This window comes from Gekko japonicus, unplaced genomic scaffold, assembly GCF_001447785.1.
Source record: "Gekko japonicus isolate JY-2015 unplaced genomic scaffold, Gekko_japonicus_V1.1 scaffold16, whole genome shotgun sequence".
In the NCBI taxonomy this organism is placed as follows: Eukaryota; Metazoa; Chordata; class Lepidosauria; order Squamata; family Gekkonidae; genus Gekko; species Gekko japonicus.
In genome coordinates this window covers 1,698,695-1,717,215 of record NW_015169777.1, presented here as the reverse complement: position 1 = coordinate 1,717,215, position 18,521 = coordinate 1,698,695, and the positions used below count along the sequence as shown (strand labels likewise).

Sequence of the window (18,521 nt, the reverse complement as noted above, 5' to 3'; positions counted from 1 at the left end):
TTCATACGCTATTCCGCTTGATCTCCTGCGCTTGTCCCGGTTAGATTGGCTTGTACCCTAAGGTCACCCATCGGCTGGACCATTGGGGCAGAGGGAAGCCTCTATTCTCTGGCATTAAGCCGTCGAAGAGGCTAACCCTCAAAAGCCCCCTGGCCTGGAACCCTTCACAAGGGCTCCGTGGGGGTGCCACTTGAGGTGGCACCCCTCCAAGCCGAAGGTGTGCTAGTTGCCTCCTCAAGCATTGAGGAGAGCGACCGCCATCGCCGATCCACCCACCGGAAGTTCTACATAATAATTTCAAATGCACCTTGTTCTAAATAGACTCCATCTGTCTGTTTGTCCTTACTATATCTAGATTCCACTTGCACTCTAGCCCACCAATCTAAGTTTATTTCCCTTTTCTTTAACTCTTCCTGAGATTTTAAATTATTTCCATCATCTAACAATTATGCATATCTAATAACTGTTTGTTTTGAAGTCAAAACTGGTTGAAAAAAAGCTTCCACTGGAATTTTAGTATATATCAGTGGACAATTCTTTTCCCAGGTGTCAATAATGATCTTCTTATCATATGATTTTTAAAATATTTATGTCCAGAAGCTTTCCCATACCATAGAAACGCATCCCATCCCAGTTTTAAGTCATGTCCTTCTAGAGTTAGCAGCCGATGATCTTGAAGTAAAATCCATTCTCTCAACCAAACCAAACTTGCTGCCCTATAGTAATTCTTCCTGCCTGGAACTCCAAATCCAGCATTATCTTTTGCATCCTGTAAGGCTTTCAATTTAATTCTTGGCTTTTTCTGTTGCCATATAAATATTTTCTTAATTGTTACAATTGTACAATAACAGCTGTAATGTACTATAATAAAAAATAAGGGGAATTCTTAAATATAAGTACCCATCATGCCTGTTAGTCATTTGATCAATATTATTGAAATTGTAAATTATGAAGGTATTTCCCTTATTAAGGAATGAAAGAACTTTAGAAATAGTGGTTGCATTATAACCTGAGTTATATGGTAGTTATAACTGTTTCAGAGGTCAACACTTCATGACAAATCACAGGCATGAGAAGCCATTCCACCTCATTGAAAAACAATAATTCCCAGTTTTGTCCACTTTCAAAAACAACAATAGTAGAGAATTTTTGTATTTTTAAACATTTAACTTCTCTTTCAGGGCCCTAAAGGTGATCCAGGATTCTCCCCTGGGCAAGCAAAACGTGGAATAAAGGTAGCTGGTTTGATGATTTAAGAACTGTCTGCAAAAGTGTTTAAAGATTTGCCAGTATTTCTGTTTGTGCTGTTGACTGATTATGTTGCAGTCTTCTCTGAAAGTTTTCAGTGTGAAGAGAGGTTATATAAACAAGGGGATTGTGATTTGAAAGTGTATGGACATTAAATCATATACCTGTACATAAAAATTATGGTCAGATTTGGAGCTGTACACAAAATACTGTTTTACTTGAAGCTTGCTCTAACTGACTGACTGACTGTCTGTCTGTCTGTCTGGCAACCCCAATTCAGTGTTCAAGGGGTTCTGAAAGGTTTAGTGTAAAACATAAACTCTAAGTAGTATCCAGGAGCCAGTGAGGTCTGTGTGTGGGGGGGAACAGTTTTGGCAAATTTTTGCAGGCCACCCCTATTCTCCTGCTGAGGCAGAGGACATCTTGAAGGGTGATTCCTACCATCCAATCAGGGAGGCAGGAACTATTTTTCAACTTCCTGTCTCCAGTCTGTGGGAGTCACCCCCTTCAGGTCCCTCCCCGCCTCAACAGGAAGAGCAACAACGGAATAGGCTTTGCCTCTTCAGTCCTAAAATCTTTAACCTCTTGTCAGTTTGTTCTGTTAATCTTTCTCTCTAATTTCTTAACTTACTGTTTTTTTCCTCTGAGTCTGTTCTCCCCCCCCCCCCCCAATTCTTCTTCATCTCATTCTATCCCTTCCCTCTCCCGATCTCTGGGAGTGAGGCGAAAGGAGGCGGTCAGGGCTTCTCATATACTCTCTCCATCAGGGAGAGAGAGAGAAGAGTAAAATCACCTTTAAAATCGGCGGCGACGGCGGCGACAGAGTCCTCTCAGAGGGGAAGTGGATGCATCTTTAACTTCAGACGCAGAGGAGACTGCTGGGGAGATTTGCAAGGCCCACGAGCAGCATGCTTCTGCGGCTGTGGCTGACCCCTTGCTGCTGGGAAAATAAAGCACTGCCTATTGAAAAGCACCCCCATGCCTTCAGGCAGTTCGGGCCTTTCAGCTCACAACAGCAGCCATTTTGATCTGTCCCAACTACAGGATTTACCTCATGGAGGCAGCCCCTATCTGGGCAGAGCTGCTTCAGAGGATATGAAACCTGGCTATGCTAAACCTCCATGGTAATTGGCTCCATGGGACGGCTCCATGGGACGGCTCTACAAGAAGAACAGGATTTACACTCAGATGGCAGTGGCATCAGGGGGCAGGGGGCCGGTAGAGTAAGACCCCTTGGAGCATTTCAGCTTCCCTCTGAATTTATTTTGGTCATTAGGCAGACCATGAGGGAGGAGATGAAGAAATTTTTTGATAGTGGTGGAATACCCAAGGGATGCAAAAAACACCAAGCGTCAGGGAGATCACAGCCTTACTCCTCCTCCTTTCCCTGCCCACCAAGGTTCAGAAATAGGCTCTGGGAAAGATAGACGTGAGAGGAGAAGTGTAGCCCAGCACTAGTACTGGCCCAATAAAGCAGCCCAAAAAGAAGCCTCTGGTTATAGCAGAAAAAGGGGGAGAACCATGGTGGGCTGAATCTCTGGTTCTTCCTCTGATGAGCCTATTGACAGAGAAGAGGGAGAATTTCTTTCAGACAAACAAAATGAGGAGGACATTGAAATTCCTGAGCAGCCAAATAATTTTTTTAAGTCTGAGGATTACCAGTATCTTCTGTTTAAAGCCCTCATGGTGCTAGAGCTCTCAAGATTATCCAGAAGCCAAGGAAAAGGACATTGCAGACTCTATTCAGAAACCTAGATCTAAGGGAAATGATCCCCCCTCAGAGTACATATCACTGAGAGAGCTTTTCCTTTCCCAGAATTCTTTGAAACGAAATTAAAATCAGAGTGGGCCAAACCTCTGGAAAATAGGGAGTATCTAGGCTTTCTTCAGAAGTTGTATGCATTACCCTTGTTTGTTAATGAGTTTTTGCAGTTTTCACTTATGGACGCTCCAGTTACAGCACTGTAGTCTTCTGGCCTACTATCAGAAGATGGTCAAGGCACTATTCGTGATAGTCTGGACAAAAAGGCAGATTTCGCATTACGCACTGCTTGAGGCCATGGCTATGGTGATAAAGCATCTATAACTGCATCCATAGTATCCAGAGCAGCTGTTGTCTGAGCATGGAAGATGCTCCAACTGCTACCAAAGTCTAATAGATGACTCAGGGAAGGATCTATAAGAATGCTCAAGGCAGCCTCCTTTGTGGCAGACATGATGGTAGAGTCACATATTTTCATCTAGGGCAAAGTCTTCAGCCGCAGCTGCAAGAAGGACCCTTTGGCACAGGAGCTATCTCTGTTTCTGCATCGGGGAAGACCACTTCCAATTCAAGGCCCTCCTGTTCAGGCTCTCAAAGGCTCCTAGAGTCTTCTCCAAACTTCTAATCAATCTGATTATCAAGTTAAGAGAACAGGGGATTCTTATTCACCCTTATCCAGACGACTTATTGATCAGGCAGCTCCAGAGCCAAGTAATTAGCAGTCACAGAAATACCATTCAATGTGTACGAAGTCATGGCTTCATTGTAAACCTGCAGAAGAGCTCACTGCACCTAGTACAATGATTAGAGCCCCTGGGTGTCATCATAGATACAACAGTCAATTGCTTATTTCTCCTGGTACACAAAGCACAGCAAATCAGAGATGTCAACGTCCGTGATCACGGACAGATCTACTTATCTTATGACCCTGACCAAACTCTTGGGTCTGCTGATATCATGCATAGATTCAGTTCAGTAGGGATAGCTGCACACAAGGCAATTACAACAACCATTAAGGACCTTCCAATTCCAGATCATGAGTACTGTTTGAGTACTACGCAAGGTAAAGTTCAGCCTGTTATGGCGGATAAAGATGTCCAACTTACTTCAAGGCAGGGCTCTACTGGTAGCAGGAGCTCCTTTGCATATTAGGCCACACACCCCTAGTGTAGCCAATCCTCCAAGAGCTTACAGAGCTCTTCTTACTGGGGTTACTGTAAGCTCTTGGAGGATTGGCTACACTAGGGGTGTGTGGCAAAGGAGCTCCTGCTACCAGTAGAGCCCTGCTTCAAGGCAAGGCTTATTGGATGTCGGCAATAAAACAGATATTTGCAGATGCCAGCTTATCAGGATGAAGAGTGATGCTGGACAACAAACCAGTCTAAAGTCTGTGGTCCAAATCTGAAATGAAATTGAATATCAGTATTCTAGAGCTGAGGGGCATAGATCTGGCATTAAGGCACTTCCAACTGCAGATAGCCCATATACACTTCTTAATGAGGACAGACAACATATCAGCAAAAATATACATAGACGGGGGGGATTGAGACAATAAAGGTAATTTCCTTGGCAGAGAAAAATCTGACGTCAATTCGAGCAGAGCATGAACAACCAAGCAGACTGGCTCAGCAGGCAAATGATTTAAGAAGGAGGATGGTCCCTCAAGATGGAGCTATTTCTACTGATCACCAGGCATTTTGGCCTCCCATAAATAGATCTCTTTGTGTCCCCAATAAATTACCAATTCAACAGATTTTACACAAGGCTCCTCTACCCCAGGGCAGAGGCAACGGATGCTCTCACCTCTGTGTGGTCAAAGACCCTGTTATTCACCTTTCCACCTATTCCAATTATGCCCAAGGTACTGAGGAAGATCAAGGAACAACAAGCAGACATCATTTTAGTGGCTCCATTCTGGCCATGCAGGCTATAGAGCCTCCGTGGAGGTTACCAGTGTCACCAGACATGCTACATCAGGGTCGCATCTGGCATCCACAACCAGATTAGCTGCACATGACTGCCTGGAGGTTGATGCCTAGAGGTCCCTCTGCCTAGAGTATGATGCTGACATCACAGAAACTCTTTTGGCCTCCAGCAGTGAAACAACAAACAGAATTTATAATACATCCTGAACAGATCACAGCCTTGGCCACGTACTGCCCCATGTAAAAGGCACCGATCATGGGTTCACAGGTTTCCCACATGGAGGCTACATATGGTTCTTTCAGTACTGACCAAGCCACCATTTGAGCTAATCAAGGAAGTCTCATTGAAGTGGCTGAGGATGAAGACCCTCTTTCTTACAGCCATCACATCCTTCAGAAGGGTCTATGAACTATACTCGTCCACAAAGACAGACCCAACCTTTATTCCAAAGGTCAATTCTGCCTTTCACAGAGCTCAAGAAATATTTCTCACATCCTTCTGCCCAAATCCAAAGCAGAGGGAGAAGGCATGGCATACTCTTGATGCAAGTGGATGAGTGGGGAATCAAACCCGGCTCTCCCAGACTAGAGTCTGCACACTTAACCACTACACCAAACTAGCTCTCTGTATTACTAGATAAAGCTACTGGATTTGATCCTATATGTATTTCAACTTGTGTGAATGGCACTTCCACTTGTGTAAGATTTCTGTTTCTTTATCTCTCCCACTGCAGGCTCCTTGCAGAACCCCCACACTATACTTTAAGGGTCCATAAAGGTTAAGGAGCAGGATTTTATGGGACACAGTATTCTATAGTGGGAAGGGGGCAATAGGAGTATTCCTTTTCACAAACCCTATTGTGCTTATGGTGCATAGAATCCAACTAACTATGTACATATACACAATAATATTGAGGCTGTTACTGCTTCCTGGTAAATATCATGAGGAAAAACTGCTGTTTTGGTGGGGAGGGGTCTCTTTTGAAGTAATCTGCATTTACATGGTGTGTCTGGAGTTATTTTTCTATGAATGCAGACAGCTTAGAGTACACCTGTATTATGCATGCAGTACAATGTGGTGTAAGATTGCGTGGGTTGAACTGGTTGGTGTGGTGTGAAGAGTGGGGGAAACAACAGTGGCTGTTTTCTAGAAAGGTAGCTAAGTGGTATTCTAAATAAATAGTTGCCATGTCTTTGAATAGGGAGCTGGAATAAATGCTGTGTATTATATAAATTCTGTGCTTTTTCCCCAGTTTAGCTTTCTTCCTGGGAACAGTGTTAAACATTTAAAAATACCTAGAATAATATTTGTGATATATTGGAATTTCCGGACATTGCCCAATAAGCAAAATAGTTATTGAAATTTGGGAAGATGGTGAATATGATAAGATAGCAATATTGCTACATAATAAGACTACTCAGTACCATTTAGGGACACATTGGCAATCAATGTGTTATCTGGAAAAGGAGCTGTCTGAGAAGTGAACTTGCAAAATATGGTGTATTTATATATATCTCTGATCATGTATTCACTAATTATTATGTTACCTATTTATATTAATTTATGAAACTGCTGTATGCAGTGTAATTTTTGTTAGTTAATAATATAGTTTCAAAACATGAAAAATATATACCTTTTTAATTTTTGCAATATTGTGACTAACTACAGTGATGAGTGCCTACTGATTTTACAGGGTGATACTGGACCAGTAGGTTTGCCAGGACTTGTAGGCATGAAAGGTGAAAAGGTAAGAATCTGTTTTTGTTATATTTAACTTTTAAGGCCATTATGGACATCCATAAAAATAGGCACAGCAGTTTGAGGCTTATATGAAAACAGATATTCAGTGTGTTTCTCTGTCATCTTCAATCAGGGGCTGAAGTAGGGATTGCTGAAAGTCATGTGCAAGATTGCTGTAAAGTGAATAGAGCTGTGGATCAGAACAGAAATATCAGTGTCAGCTGTGGCTATCAAAGCTGAATTATGCCCTGTAATTTTTTGAAGTCTTAAAAATAATTGACTGAAACCCAATTTGTCTGTGTGCCAAATATCTGAATATTCCAGCCTAGAGGGCCTTCCTTTGAGAACCATGAGATTGTGAGAATTTGGCTAGTGAAATGTTGGTTTATAGCTCCAGTGCACATCTTATCACCTTTTACTTATTATAGTCCTCTCACAACAACCTTAAAATGTAGACTAGGCTGAAATATAGTGGTTCCCTAAGGCCACTTGCTTCCAGTATGAATAGAAAGTTGGAGAGACCCACATTCAAATCTTCACTCAGCCATGGAATCCATTGGATGACTTTGGGCCAGTCTTTTTCCATCAGCTTAAGCTAATGCATAGTGTTGCTGTGAGTATAAAATGGAGCTCCAAAGTAGGTAGATAACACTGATGTTCGTGGCTGAGTGGGCCAGTTTCCCCTTGTTCTAGTCTGATATCCTATTACACCATATTGGCAGTTCTTTAGTACTGGGATTACTTTGCAATAATCACACTAGAACTCTTCTTGTTCTTGGCATATCCATCAAACTGGCTGATACCCCCTTCAGTATTTTGAATGAGAGGCTTTAACTGGTGCTTCTGTTGCTAGTTTTTTTGCACAATTGCCATGCTCCCTGTACTAATCTTGCTAACACATTTATAGTGCACTCCTATGCCCTACACCTTTCTCAGCCCATTGGCATAGAATCACAGTTAGAAGGTACCTCCAGGGTCATCTAGTCCAACCCCCTGCACAATGCAGGAATTTCACAACTACCTCCCCCCACTCCCTGTGACCCTGCTCCATGCCCAGAAGATGGCAACACCCCCACCCCACCCCAGGATTCCTGGCCAAACTGGCCTGGAGAAAATTGCTTCCTAAACCCAAAGTGGCAATCAGCATTTCCCTGGATGTATAAGAAAGGGCCATGAGAACTAAGCACTTATGCAAACTTTCCTGCTCTCCCTCTCATGATCTGCCTAAGTTCACAGAATTAGCATTGATGACTTTAATGGCTGTATCTCTGCTTAGGATGGCACTTTTAGACTGGCTGTATGGAGGTCTGTGTGAGGGGTAAGCAAACATCAAGTTTGAAGAATATATTTTTTTTGGGGGGGGGGGGTTGCAAGGGCTCTGGGATTCATCAGCTGGAGCCATTTGCAGATCTCCCCCATGAATGAAGCTCAGTCACAATTACCTGCTGCTCCACATGAGATCTACCTGTAAAAGTTCACTTCTGAGTTATTTCAGATCAGGGATTCCAGTATCAGACTTTTAAAATGCTACATATGGTCTTGGTCACCAGCAGCCAATTATAGTACCGTTTTGTAAGTGAGGTACATTGAGATCAATAGATAACTGATAATTCCTTATTAAAATTCTTAACAGCAATTTGTATCAGCATTCTTTTTGATGACTTTATACTCAAGAAGAGAGTCTGCAGTGAGAGCCTACTAGACTGGTTGATATTGCCTTCATGAGGGATAGAACTTCCAAGGAAAGTGGGAGGGGAGAGAGATAACTAGGCTAAACTTGAGAGCAACTTTTAAGTCAAGGGTCACAATGAGGACTCCCTGTGGCTTTTAGAAGATCCATTGTGATTTACTCTGGGAACTACCTGTGGATCACGATCTACTTTCTGCCCATTCCAGGGTTTACACAATACTTTGAGGATTGTCACGATTCAGGTGAAGGACATTACACGTTCTTTTCCATGGATTTCTGGATGGGGATGCATCTAGAGTTTGCAAGGCAGCCTGCACAAGTATTGGCTGTATATCCTGTAGTAGTCTGTTTAATGTTTAATGTTTTATTTGGAGGTGATCTTTGTTGATCCCTTTGTTGACTTGTCAAGTGTTGCTCAGGCCTTAGCTTGTATGGAGCATCTCTCTTAATTTTTTTGGTTTATTTGTATAAACTCTTCTACACTCTGGCCAGGGTCTGCTCCCTTCCCGGCCTTCCCTGGGACTTCTCTATGCTCCCGGCAGGCACTGGCTGCTTAGGCTGCCATTCGCTTGTTGCCAGTGGATAAGCATGTACACCATTGTTCCAATTCAAGGAAGTATGACTTCTGGTGGAATTGAAAGTTCTCATCGGCTGCGGTCACACGGAACAGAAGCCACACAAGTGAGACGGAAAACAGGCGGAGTTTCCGGGCGCGATCTCACCAGCACATCTGGGAAGCGTAGCACTCTCGTGGCTCAACCGAGGCTTCCAGCCGAAACTGCGTGGCAAAAAAACTAGTACCTTGGAGGTACTAGTTTCCAGAAACTGTGGGGCAAGGGCGGGCGTCTGATCGCGTTTCCGGTGGCATCCGGCGCCCGCCCATGTCCCCTTGCACATAAGGTGGGGTTTTTTTGTCCAAGTCTCTGTGGATGCGCACACGCACCCAACGGAGCATGCGCATTTGTCATGTACACACAAAAACAAAACAGTTTGCCGCGGCGTGTGCTTCTTCGTTGCGCGCCGGCTTGTCCTGTGATCAGCACCTCTCCCTTGCCATGGAACCTCCACGGTACCTCCACAGGACCTCCACGGGAGGTCTGATCGCTTAACTGCGCAGTAGTTTGCCCCAGGGCAAACAGCCACGCTTCTCCCCCGCAGTTTCCTGCCCGTGTGACCGGGGCCATCGTTTCTCAATATTCCATCACTTTAGTTGTCTGACTAGAATAAATCCAGAGTAGTGCAGTCACAAATGTGATTGCTGTGGAACCATTTGCACAAGGCCATCCTGTATCTTCTGGTTTTAAAAGTGGACGTTAAATCCATTTCCTGCCACAGAAGATTGGTAGGATTGGAAGTTGCAAACACATTCTAAATATATATTCCATATACAGGAAAACCATGCCAAATCCTAACATTCTTATTACTAATTACAGATGGAAACTTTTTATGTGAACTGCTGAAATGTTTGTAAATAAATTCTGGAGTTCATTGTACAGTTTCCATTTAAGTGATGCAAGAAAACACAACAAAACCCCCAAATGATCCATAAACACTCTGCTTGTTACATTGTGTTTAATTTTGGCAAGCCAATCTGATTTATATTTTTGCTGCTAATTGACCTAATTTATGATGATTATAGCAGTGGTAAAAAGGAAATTATTTATAAAGCAATTAGTTTATTTTCATGGCTTTGCGCATACTCATTTGTTCTCATTCCTAGCACATATTTGATTCCTCACTGAGCAGAATAATTCTTTGACGAATTTAAGAAATAAGCCTTAAATATTGGTGTCATGATCTGGCCTGTGCCAGTACGGCCTAGCCAGCCTAAGAGGCCTGGGTGGCAGTAGGAGGCGGCTAGGCCTACAACTCCCAGAAGGCATTGGGAGAGTCAGAGAAGATTCTAAAGAGACGTTAGAGTCTGTTAGGGAATGAAGTCTGGGAGAGACAGTTAAGGCAGTTGCTGGCTGATAGTTGCTGGAGACTCTCTGAGGGAAAAGGGGAGAAGCCCCGTCCTTTGCCTCCCTGCGGCTGGGTCCAGTGAGGGACAGGCCGGGCTGGGAGAAGGGGAAAATCCTGAGTGAGTTAGGCAGGCTAGGGCCTGGTAGTCGAACCAAAGTAAGGCATCTGTGTTAAGTTTACTTTCTTTTGGTTTTTCCTACCTGTTACCCGGTTGAAGCACCTTGCCCCAATCGTTCTCATAATAAACCCTGTTCTGCTTAATGTATTTTGGTGTCTGCCTGGGTCATTCACGTCCATATTGCTCGGTCAGCAAGGGCTTGGGAGATACCCTGGGACTCCCAAGGGACCCGAAAGTCCAGGGTGGTGGCGGCGAAAACCAAAGACCCCTCTGGGGTCATGACAATTGGCTAACCATATGCATGAAGAATGCATAGTTGCAGCTGAATTTAAACGGTGATGGTACCATAGTAACACAAATGACATAGCATATAATCCTGTTGCTCACAGTTGATATCTCTGTACGATCAGGGGCATGAGGAGAATTTATTATATGGCAAAAAGGAAGGCAGAGATTACTTTAGTCCAAACTTTAGCTGGAATACAAAGAACCACAAGGTTACTTCCACATGTTTGTTGGGACGATTTGGACTTCTCCCTCCAAATCAGTTCCCACCATACTTGAGGAGGCACTGATAAAGGAAGACACCCCCCCATTAGAAGGGGAGCACAGCCAGTACAACTGGAAACAGCTTGAGAAGAAAGGGGTGGCCCTGATACAAACTGAGCACCTGTCTTCCACAGCTACATTTCCATGTTAAATACTGAGTGAGCTAATCATGGGTATTCTATAGAATGCATGATTTGACCCTGTGTAATTCTGCTTATGATAGATGTTGGATCTGGGGTAAAGAAAAAATATATGGCTGGTTTAACTTGAAGACTCCTTTAAGTAAATACAAAAAGGCCTATAGAGCATTGAACCTATTTGAAAAGAACAAGCATGCTGCTTGCCTGGCAGAACAAGACTAATATATTGGAACAAATATTTGTTCAGTTCAACAAGAAAGTAAATAGGTGATTAGTCAAGAACTTGAAATATTAAAGAAACAGGCTTAATATGCCAAATGTTGCACATTGGGGGAAAATAATGTAGTTTGCTATAGTTTATAAATTAAATAATACTTGCAGATTTTTAAAAAACTTTTCTGGTTTTGGTAGGCAAGGAGTTGATATCTCACTCCTGATCACCAGTTAGCCAATTCAGCCCCTCCTTTGGCTTTTGAAATATTATCTGGCACTGTCTTCATACTTAGAAGCACATTGTTTCAACCAACAAAGCTTGAAGTTAGGTGACAGAATTAGTACTGCAAAGGCCTATTTCCATGACAACATTAGGACTCCCCTCAGGACCATGGCTTAGCTGGAGAGCATCAGTTCTCTTGTTCAATTCTTGGCATCTGTATTTAAAGATCTTGGGTACCAGATGCTGGGAAATTTTTTTCTGTGCCTAGAATGTTACGGCAAGTCAAAGTAGGCAATATTGAGCTAGATAGATTGATAGGCCGATTTAGTAAAAAGAGCTTCATATATTGACATTCAAGTTGACCTTTTTATCTATATAAGTAAAAGAGCGATGCACTGTCATTTGTAGCTGGCTACCTTTGTGTATCCTGCTCATTTCCTGTGTATAAGCACATGTATTTGTACGTCAAGAGAGAAATAATCACCAATATTTTTCTGCTGGACACTTAGAAAATCTAGAAAATAGAAATAAAGTACCAAGGACTTTCTGCTTACTTTTGCAGCTGCCACTGCATTTTTTGTGCTCCTATATATGGAAATAGAGGAATACCAGTGAGAGGAACAGGTGAATGAACCATGGCTTAAGGAATTTATTGCTTTGTAACTCTTGTCAAAAAATAAAGAATCTGTTTATGCTCAGAGCTGGACAGTGAACCACAACAAAGAACACACGGTGCATAGACACACCTTCCCTTCAAATGACCAGCTGCTTTATTTATTCATCCATTTAAGAAACAGGCCTGAATCCTACAAGATCCATGAGTTGATCAGAGCTCACTGATGAGCCTTTGCCTCTCCTTCCCATTGAGCCTGCTGAAATTCACTTCTTTGGGGGTCAGAGTACCATCACAAAGAGCACAGAAATTGTACCCTCTTCGCCTGCCAGAAAAGCATTTCAGCATTGGAAAAGACTATAGTTACATGATTTTGTGCCATCATTTTCCATTGTCATTAAAATGATAAATACTCCTACTGCTACTACTACTGGTAGTGATACATTTGTCAAATAGTAATCTTGTGCTAAGATTAAGCCTTCAGAACTAACATTATTTTCCAAGATCTGAAAGCAAAATTGCAACATCTTTACAAGTTGAATTGTCATTCTTAAACATAGGTATTCTTAAGCAGTAATGACACTCTGTAATGGCCCACAGACTGGAAGTGCTCAGTCTACATTCCAGTTCCAAAACAGGTGACACCAAAGATTGCAGCAACTATTGGACCATCATGTTCATTGAACATGCTAGCAAAGTGGTGCTCAAAACTTTACAATGAGGACTCTTACTATATGTGGAATAAGAAATACCAGATGTTCAAACTGGGTTCAGATGAGTGGCACTAGACATCATATTGCAATTTGGTTACTGGAGCATACCAGAGAATTTCAGAAAAAAATCAGTTTGTGTTTTATAGATTGACTGTGTGGATCATGAAAGGCTACATTTGGATTTAAAAGAAATGGGTATGCCACAACATCTCCTTCTTTTGATGTGGAATGGGTGCTCTGGACAAGAGGCTATTGTTAGGACAGAATATGGCGAAACAGAATGGTTTCCAATTAGCAAAGGTGTCAGACTAGGATGAATATTATTTTCCATCTGTTCAGTCTGTATGCAAAGCATATCATAATGAAAGCTGGGTTGTATCTGTGTGAAGTGCCATCAAGTTGTTTCCAACATATGGCAACCCTATGAATTAATGACCTCCAAAACATCCTATTTTAGCTTTGCTCAAGTCTAGCAAATGGAGGACCATGGCTTCCTTGATTGAGTCAATCCATCTGTTGTTTGGTCTTCCTCTTTGTCTGCTGCCTTCAACATTTCCTAGCATTATTGTCTTTGAGTCTTGTCTTCTCATAATGTGATGAAAGTACAATAGACTCTTTTTAGTCATTTTAGCTTCTAGGGAAAGTTAAGGTTTGATTTGATCTAGAACCCACTTATTTGCCTTTTTGGCAGTCCACGGAAGGAACATTAACAATTTGAGATATACAGATGACACGTTATACAGATGACACATTAGTGGCAAAAAATAGTGAAGAGTTGAAATTACTACCAGTGAAGGTTAAAGGAGAATGTGCCAAAGAGCGATTACAGTTGAACATTAAGAAGACAAAAATAATGGCTACAGAGGAATTACAGAGTTTTAAGGTTGATAATGAAGAAATTGAAATAAAGATTTTGTATTACTTGACTCAATCATCAACCAAAAAGGAAACTGCAACCAAAAAATCAGAAGGAGACTGAGGCTTGGAAAGGCAGCCTAGAAGGAACTGGAAAAGATCCTTCTGTGTAAGATTGTGTCTCTGGAGACCAGGATCAAGATAATTCATACTACGGTATTCCCCCATTACTGTGTATGGGCATGAAAATTGAACATTGAAGAAAGCTGACAAGAAGACAATGGATTCCTTTGATATGTGGTGTTGGAGGAAAGTTTTACAGATACCATAAACCAGGGCTTTTTTTTGTAGAAAAAGCCCAGCAGGAACTCATTAGCATAATAGGCCACACCCAATAGCAGAAACTCATTAGCATATTAGGCCACACCCCTGACATCATAGCGCATTAGCATATTAGGTCACACCCCATGCCTTCCCTTGGCTTGAAGGGAAGGGAAGGCAGCTTAAACTGCCTTCCCTTGGCTTGCCTGGGCACCCTGCGGCTGCAAGGAGCCTGAGCAAGCCAGCCCTTGGATAGGCCAGGGAAGGCATAGGGAGGCATTTAAATCCTTCCAGGGCCCCCTGTGGCCCACCCACCTCAGAGTCACCGGGGGGTGTCGCTCTTTAGGCCTTCCCTCTGTAGCCACGCACGCAAAGGTTTTGGCTGCATTGGGTGTGACCAACTCTGAAGCCAGCCGGAACTCCGTTCCTGTGCGTTCCTGCCCAAAAATAGCCCTGCCATAAACCCACCAACAAGACAAATAAGTGGATTCTAGCTCAAATCAAGCCTGAATTTTCTCTAGAAGCTAAAATCTTCAAAGCCTTATATGGCCTTGGACTAACATACCTAAGGGACCACCTCTTTCCCATAAATGCCTCAAAGAGCTTTATGCTCTAATAATCAACACCTCCTGGTGGTCCCTGGCCCAAAGGATGTCTGTCTAGCCTCGACCAGGGCCAGGGCTTTCTCTGCCCTGGCTCCCACCTGGTGGAACATGCTCTCCATCGAGATCAGGGTCCTGCGGGATCTTACTCAGTTCCACAGAGCCTGGAAGACGGAGCTGTTCTGCCAGGCTTTTGGTTGAGGCAGTGGGTATCCACATATGGCCTCCCTCAGGTTGCTGTCTCCCACCTGCCGGCCATCCAACCATCAGCAATCGGCCATATCCATCTGTATTAATGGGCTGGAACTTCCACCAGCAGCTATAACCACTGTTTTTTAATGTTTATACTGTACTTTTAAACTTTATTGTGATTGTTGAAAGATGATGTGACCCACCCTGAGCCCGCTCGTGGGATGGGCAGGATACAAATACGATAGATAGATAGATAGATAGATAGATAGATAGATAGATGATAGATAGATAGATAGATAGATAGATAGATAGATAGATAGATAGATAGATAGATAGATGTCTCCAAAAGCAGCAGGGAGCAGAAAGCATGAACCGAACCATGAACCGAACCATGAACCAATATGAACCAAGAGGTTAGTTCACAAACTGAAGCAGTTCGTATCAGTTTGTGAACCAACCTCTTGGTTCATATTGGTTCATGGTTCGGTTCATGGTTCAGCCATGAACCAAAACAAACCGCAAAAAATGTGGTTCGTGCCCATCCCTATTCATACTCCACAACTGCTAAGGCATGTAGATGTAACAGTGTCACAAGGAAATGGTAATGTTCTACTTGCTGAAGGAAAGAAAAGAACAATATTATGTCTGATTTTTGTGTGTATATGCATTGGTTTGGATATTCATTGCAATGTTTGTTACTCTTTTATACCTGCAGGGTCCTATTGGATATCCAGGAGCAAGAGGACCACAAGGGGATCAAGTAAGTGATCCAAGATCTCTCATGAAATATATGTCTCAGCCTAACCTGCTTTGAACAATTGTTGTGAAGTTTAAGCAAGGGAAGGGAACCCCATATTCATCACTATGAGATTTGTGGAGGAGGGTGAGATTTAAAAAGTGGTAAGTATGTTGTTATTTTTAAAACTTCACTTGGTCATTCTTTCTAGATTTGACCTATAGCTCATTGTGTCTATTCCATGACAAAATCAAACTGGTGGCTCTGAAGTACTGACAAAAAACATGGCTAAGTGCTGATACATTTCTCTGCCCTCTTCTTTTGTGTCTCTGGTGCTATTTGCCAAAACAGAAGAATTAATATTTGTGGGGACTACAACATTTTGAACCAGGTCACAGTCTGGAGCGCTTACCTATTATCTGTAATGCTATCAAAATGCTGAACTGGATGCCTTCAGCTCAGTCTTTGCCATGAAATCCTGTAACCCAGGGCATATGCATGTCAATAGTGAGTGGTAGACAGCTTACATGCCTGCTGTGGCCATATCGCATCATACCACATGCTGAGGGAGGAGGAGATAAAGGAGAAGATCTAAGAGAAGAAGTAGCTGAACTGCAGTTATGCAAGAAAGTTAAATTATGTGCTTGGTGGTCATCAGGGAGCAGGACAGTGTTGCTAGTATTTACTTACTCAGGTGGTAGTTAAAAGGCAGAAGCTGGAAGAACCAGGGAGAAGAGGGAAGGAAGGGCCAGTTTGCTAGCACTGGCACAAGTTCTGGAAGAAGGGCAACCTGCAAGGCCTGGAGATTCCACATCCACAGGGGATCTAACCTTCCTAGGGCCAGGGGCAAAGGCATTCCTTTCCAGGAGTAAAAGAGAACAGGAGGCTTCTGCTTTCTTTGGAAACTGAAACCAAACAGTGCATCTCTTTCCCAAAGTAAAGAGCCAGTCCTAGCTTTGCTTCACTTTATTGGTACAAGAGTTGCTTCAGAAGAGTCCAAGGGGACATCACCTTCGCACCTGCAGCAAATGCCTATTCCGAAGCAGCAGCCCCTGCCATAGGAGAATGCTTGGCTTGGAACCTCCTAGAATTTTGCATAATCTCCCAACGTTTTGGACTGGCGCTGCCTACATGGTAGCTATTTTGTGATTGATCCTTTGTCTTAGCAACCATTTGAAGGTGCCCTCTTTTCTCAAAATTCCAAAAGTGCTCATAGGCTCTTCATTTACAAACTGTCATAATTGTATTCATATGTATTTTTTAAAAAATCATATAGATGACAGCCTAAATGTTTTGGAAATGTAAATTGTGGTTGCATGCCAACTGGAATGAAGATTGCTTTTAGGCTCCCTCCAACATTCACTAGCCAGCACCACCGGGATTTTTGACTGTTAAAAACAGCATTGAGCAGCTAAAACGTTTACACGTGGATTATTCATAAAGAGACACATTAAGAAAATTTGCTGTAGATTATGAATTGAAGCATTCATACATTGTTTCAGTATATTTAACAAAAAATGTGACCAAATTTGATGTCAGCCAATGGAATATGCATTATAAATCCTTGCCTGCTGGGGGAATCTTCCATTTTGTGCTTTTCCCCAAACATGCTTTTAAAATTTGCCTTCATCTATCAGTCTGTATCAGATATTTCACTGTGTTCTAAAATAGCCATTTCTTCCTATTGAGCTATGTATTCCACTGTTTAGGTGAATAATCATGTTGATGCATGAGATTTATGTTTTATGTAAGTTACATGAAAAGCAGTCTTGGAGTGCTTTCCTAGAAGTATAAAATGCGCTAATTCTTCTTTCCCTTTCAATTTAGGGAATTCCAGGAATGGCAGGCAACCCTGGGGCTCCTGGTTACCCTGGCAGGCAGGTGCAGTAACTATGCTTCAGACCTAAACTATCAGATTTCCTTTTTGCTTTCAACACTGATTGTCAGAAATACATTTTATTTACAAATAAATACAACCCTAGAATGTTGTGTGTGTGTATTGAGATTATATTGCTGCACTCTGTTTAACCTGGTTAGTTTTTGTGCTTAGTATATTCACTGGAGAAGTTAAGAGAATTTCCTTTTTATCTTAATATTCCCCCCCCAGAGGATCAGAATTAACTGTTTGCCGAACAGTTAATGTGTATATATGTCATTCTACCTGCAACAATTACTAAAGTGCAGATTTAAAAAATCTTCACATTGAAGTCATGTATAGATAGAGCGCATTTTTTTCTACAAACCTGGAGTAAACTCTAGGTTTGCAACAACAAAAAAAGTTGAAAAAGTTTTTTTAAAAAAATAAGATTTTTTTTAAATCCCTTCCAAATGAGTGAAAAATGGGATCTCATAATGCTAAACAAATGGTGGAGGGGAAAATGGTGACAAGAAGAAAGTAGAAGGGGGAGAAGAGGAGATGGAGTCAAGAAAGCAGTGGTGAGAGCACAGTAGGAGGAAGGCAGCTATGACCACTGACACTGCAATTGAAGGAAAAGTTAGGGGGGGAGGAGAAAGCAAGAAGAAGAAGAGATTGGATTTATACCCTGCCCTTCACTACCCAAAGGAGTCTCAGAGTGTCTTACAATCCCTTTCCCTTCCCCTCCCCACAACAGACACCCTGTGAGGTAGGTGGGGCTGAGAGAGCTCTTTTTTGAGAACTGCTTTTTCCAGAACAGCTCTGAGGGGAACTGTGAGTGACCCAAGGTCACACCAGCAGCTGCATATGGAGGCGTGGGGAATCAAACCCGGTTCACCCAGGTTAGAGTCCATGCTCCTAACCATTACACCAAACTGGCTCTCAGAAGGAGGATGTGGCAAAAAGGGCAAGGGAGAAAGGTGTGGCAGACAGGAAAACTTGGCAAGATGGCAAAATGTGGAAGCAGGAAGGAAAAAGAGGTGGCTAGAGGGTAGGGAAGGAA

The 18,521-nt window shown here is 42.5% G+C and overlaps 1 protein-coding gene across 1 annotated transcript in view; it reads left to right on the top strand.

Moving 5' to 3' along the window:
• Nucleotides 1–18,521, top strand: part of COL24A1 (collagen, type XXIV, alpha 1) — a 346,183-nt gene that overhangs the window by 48,547 nt on the left and 279,115 nt on the right. Inside the window, exons 6-9 of the mRNA XM_015416682.1 lie at nt 1,182–1,235; nt 6,630–6,683; nt 15,583–15,627; nt 17,431–17,484. Coding sequence (XP_015272168.1) covers nt 1,182–1,235; nt 6,630–6,683; nt 15,583–15,627; nt 17,431–17,484 — 207 coding nt within the window. The remainder of the gene's footprint in view (nt 1–1,181; nt 1,236–6,629; nt 6,684–15,582; nt 15,628–17,430; nt 17,485–18,521) is intronic.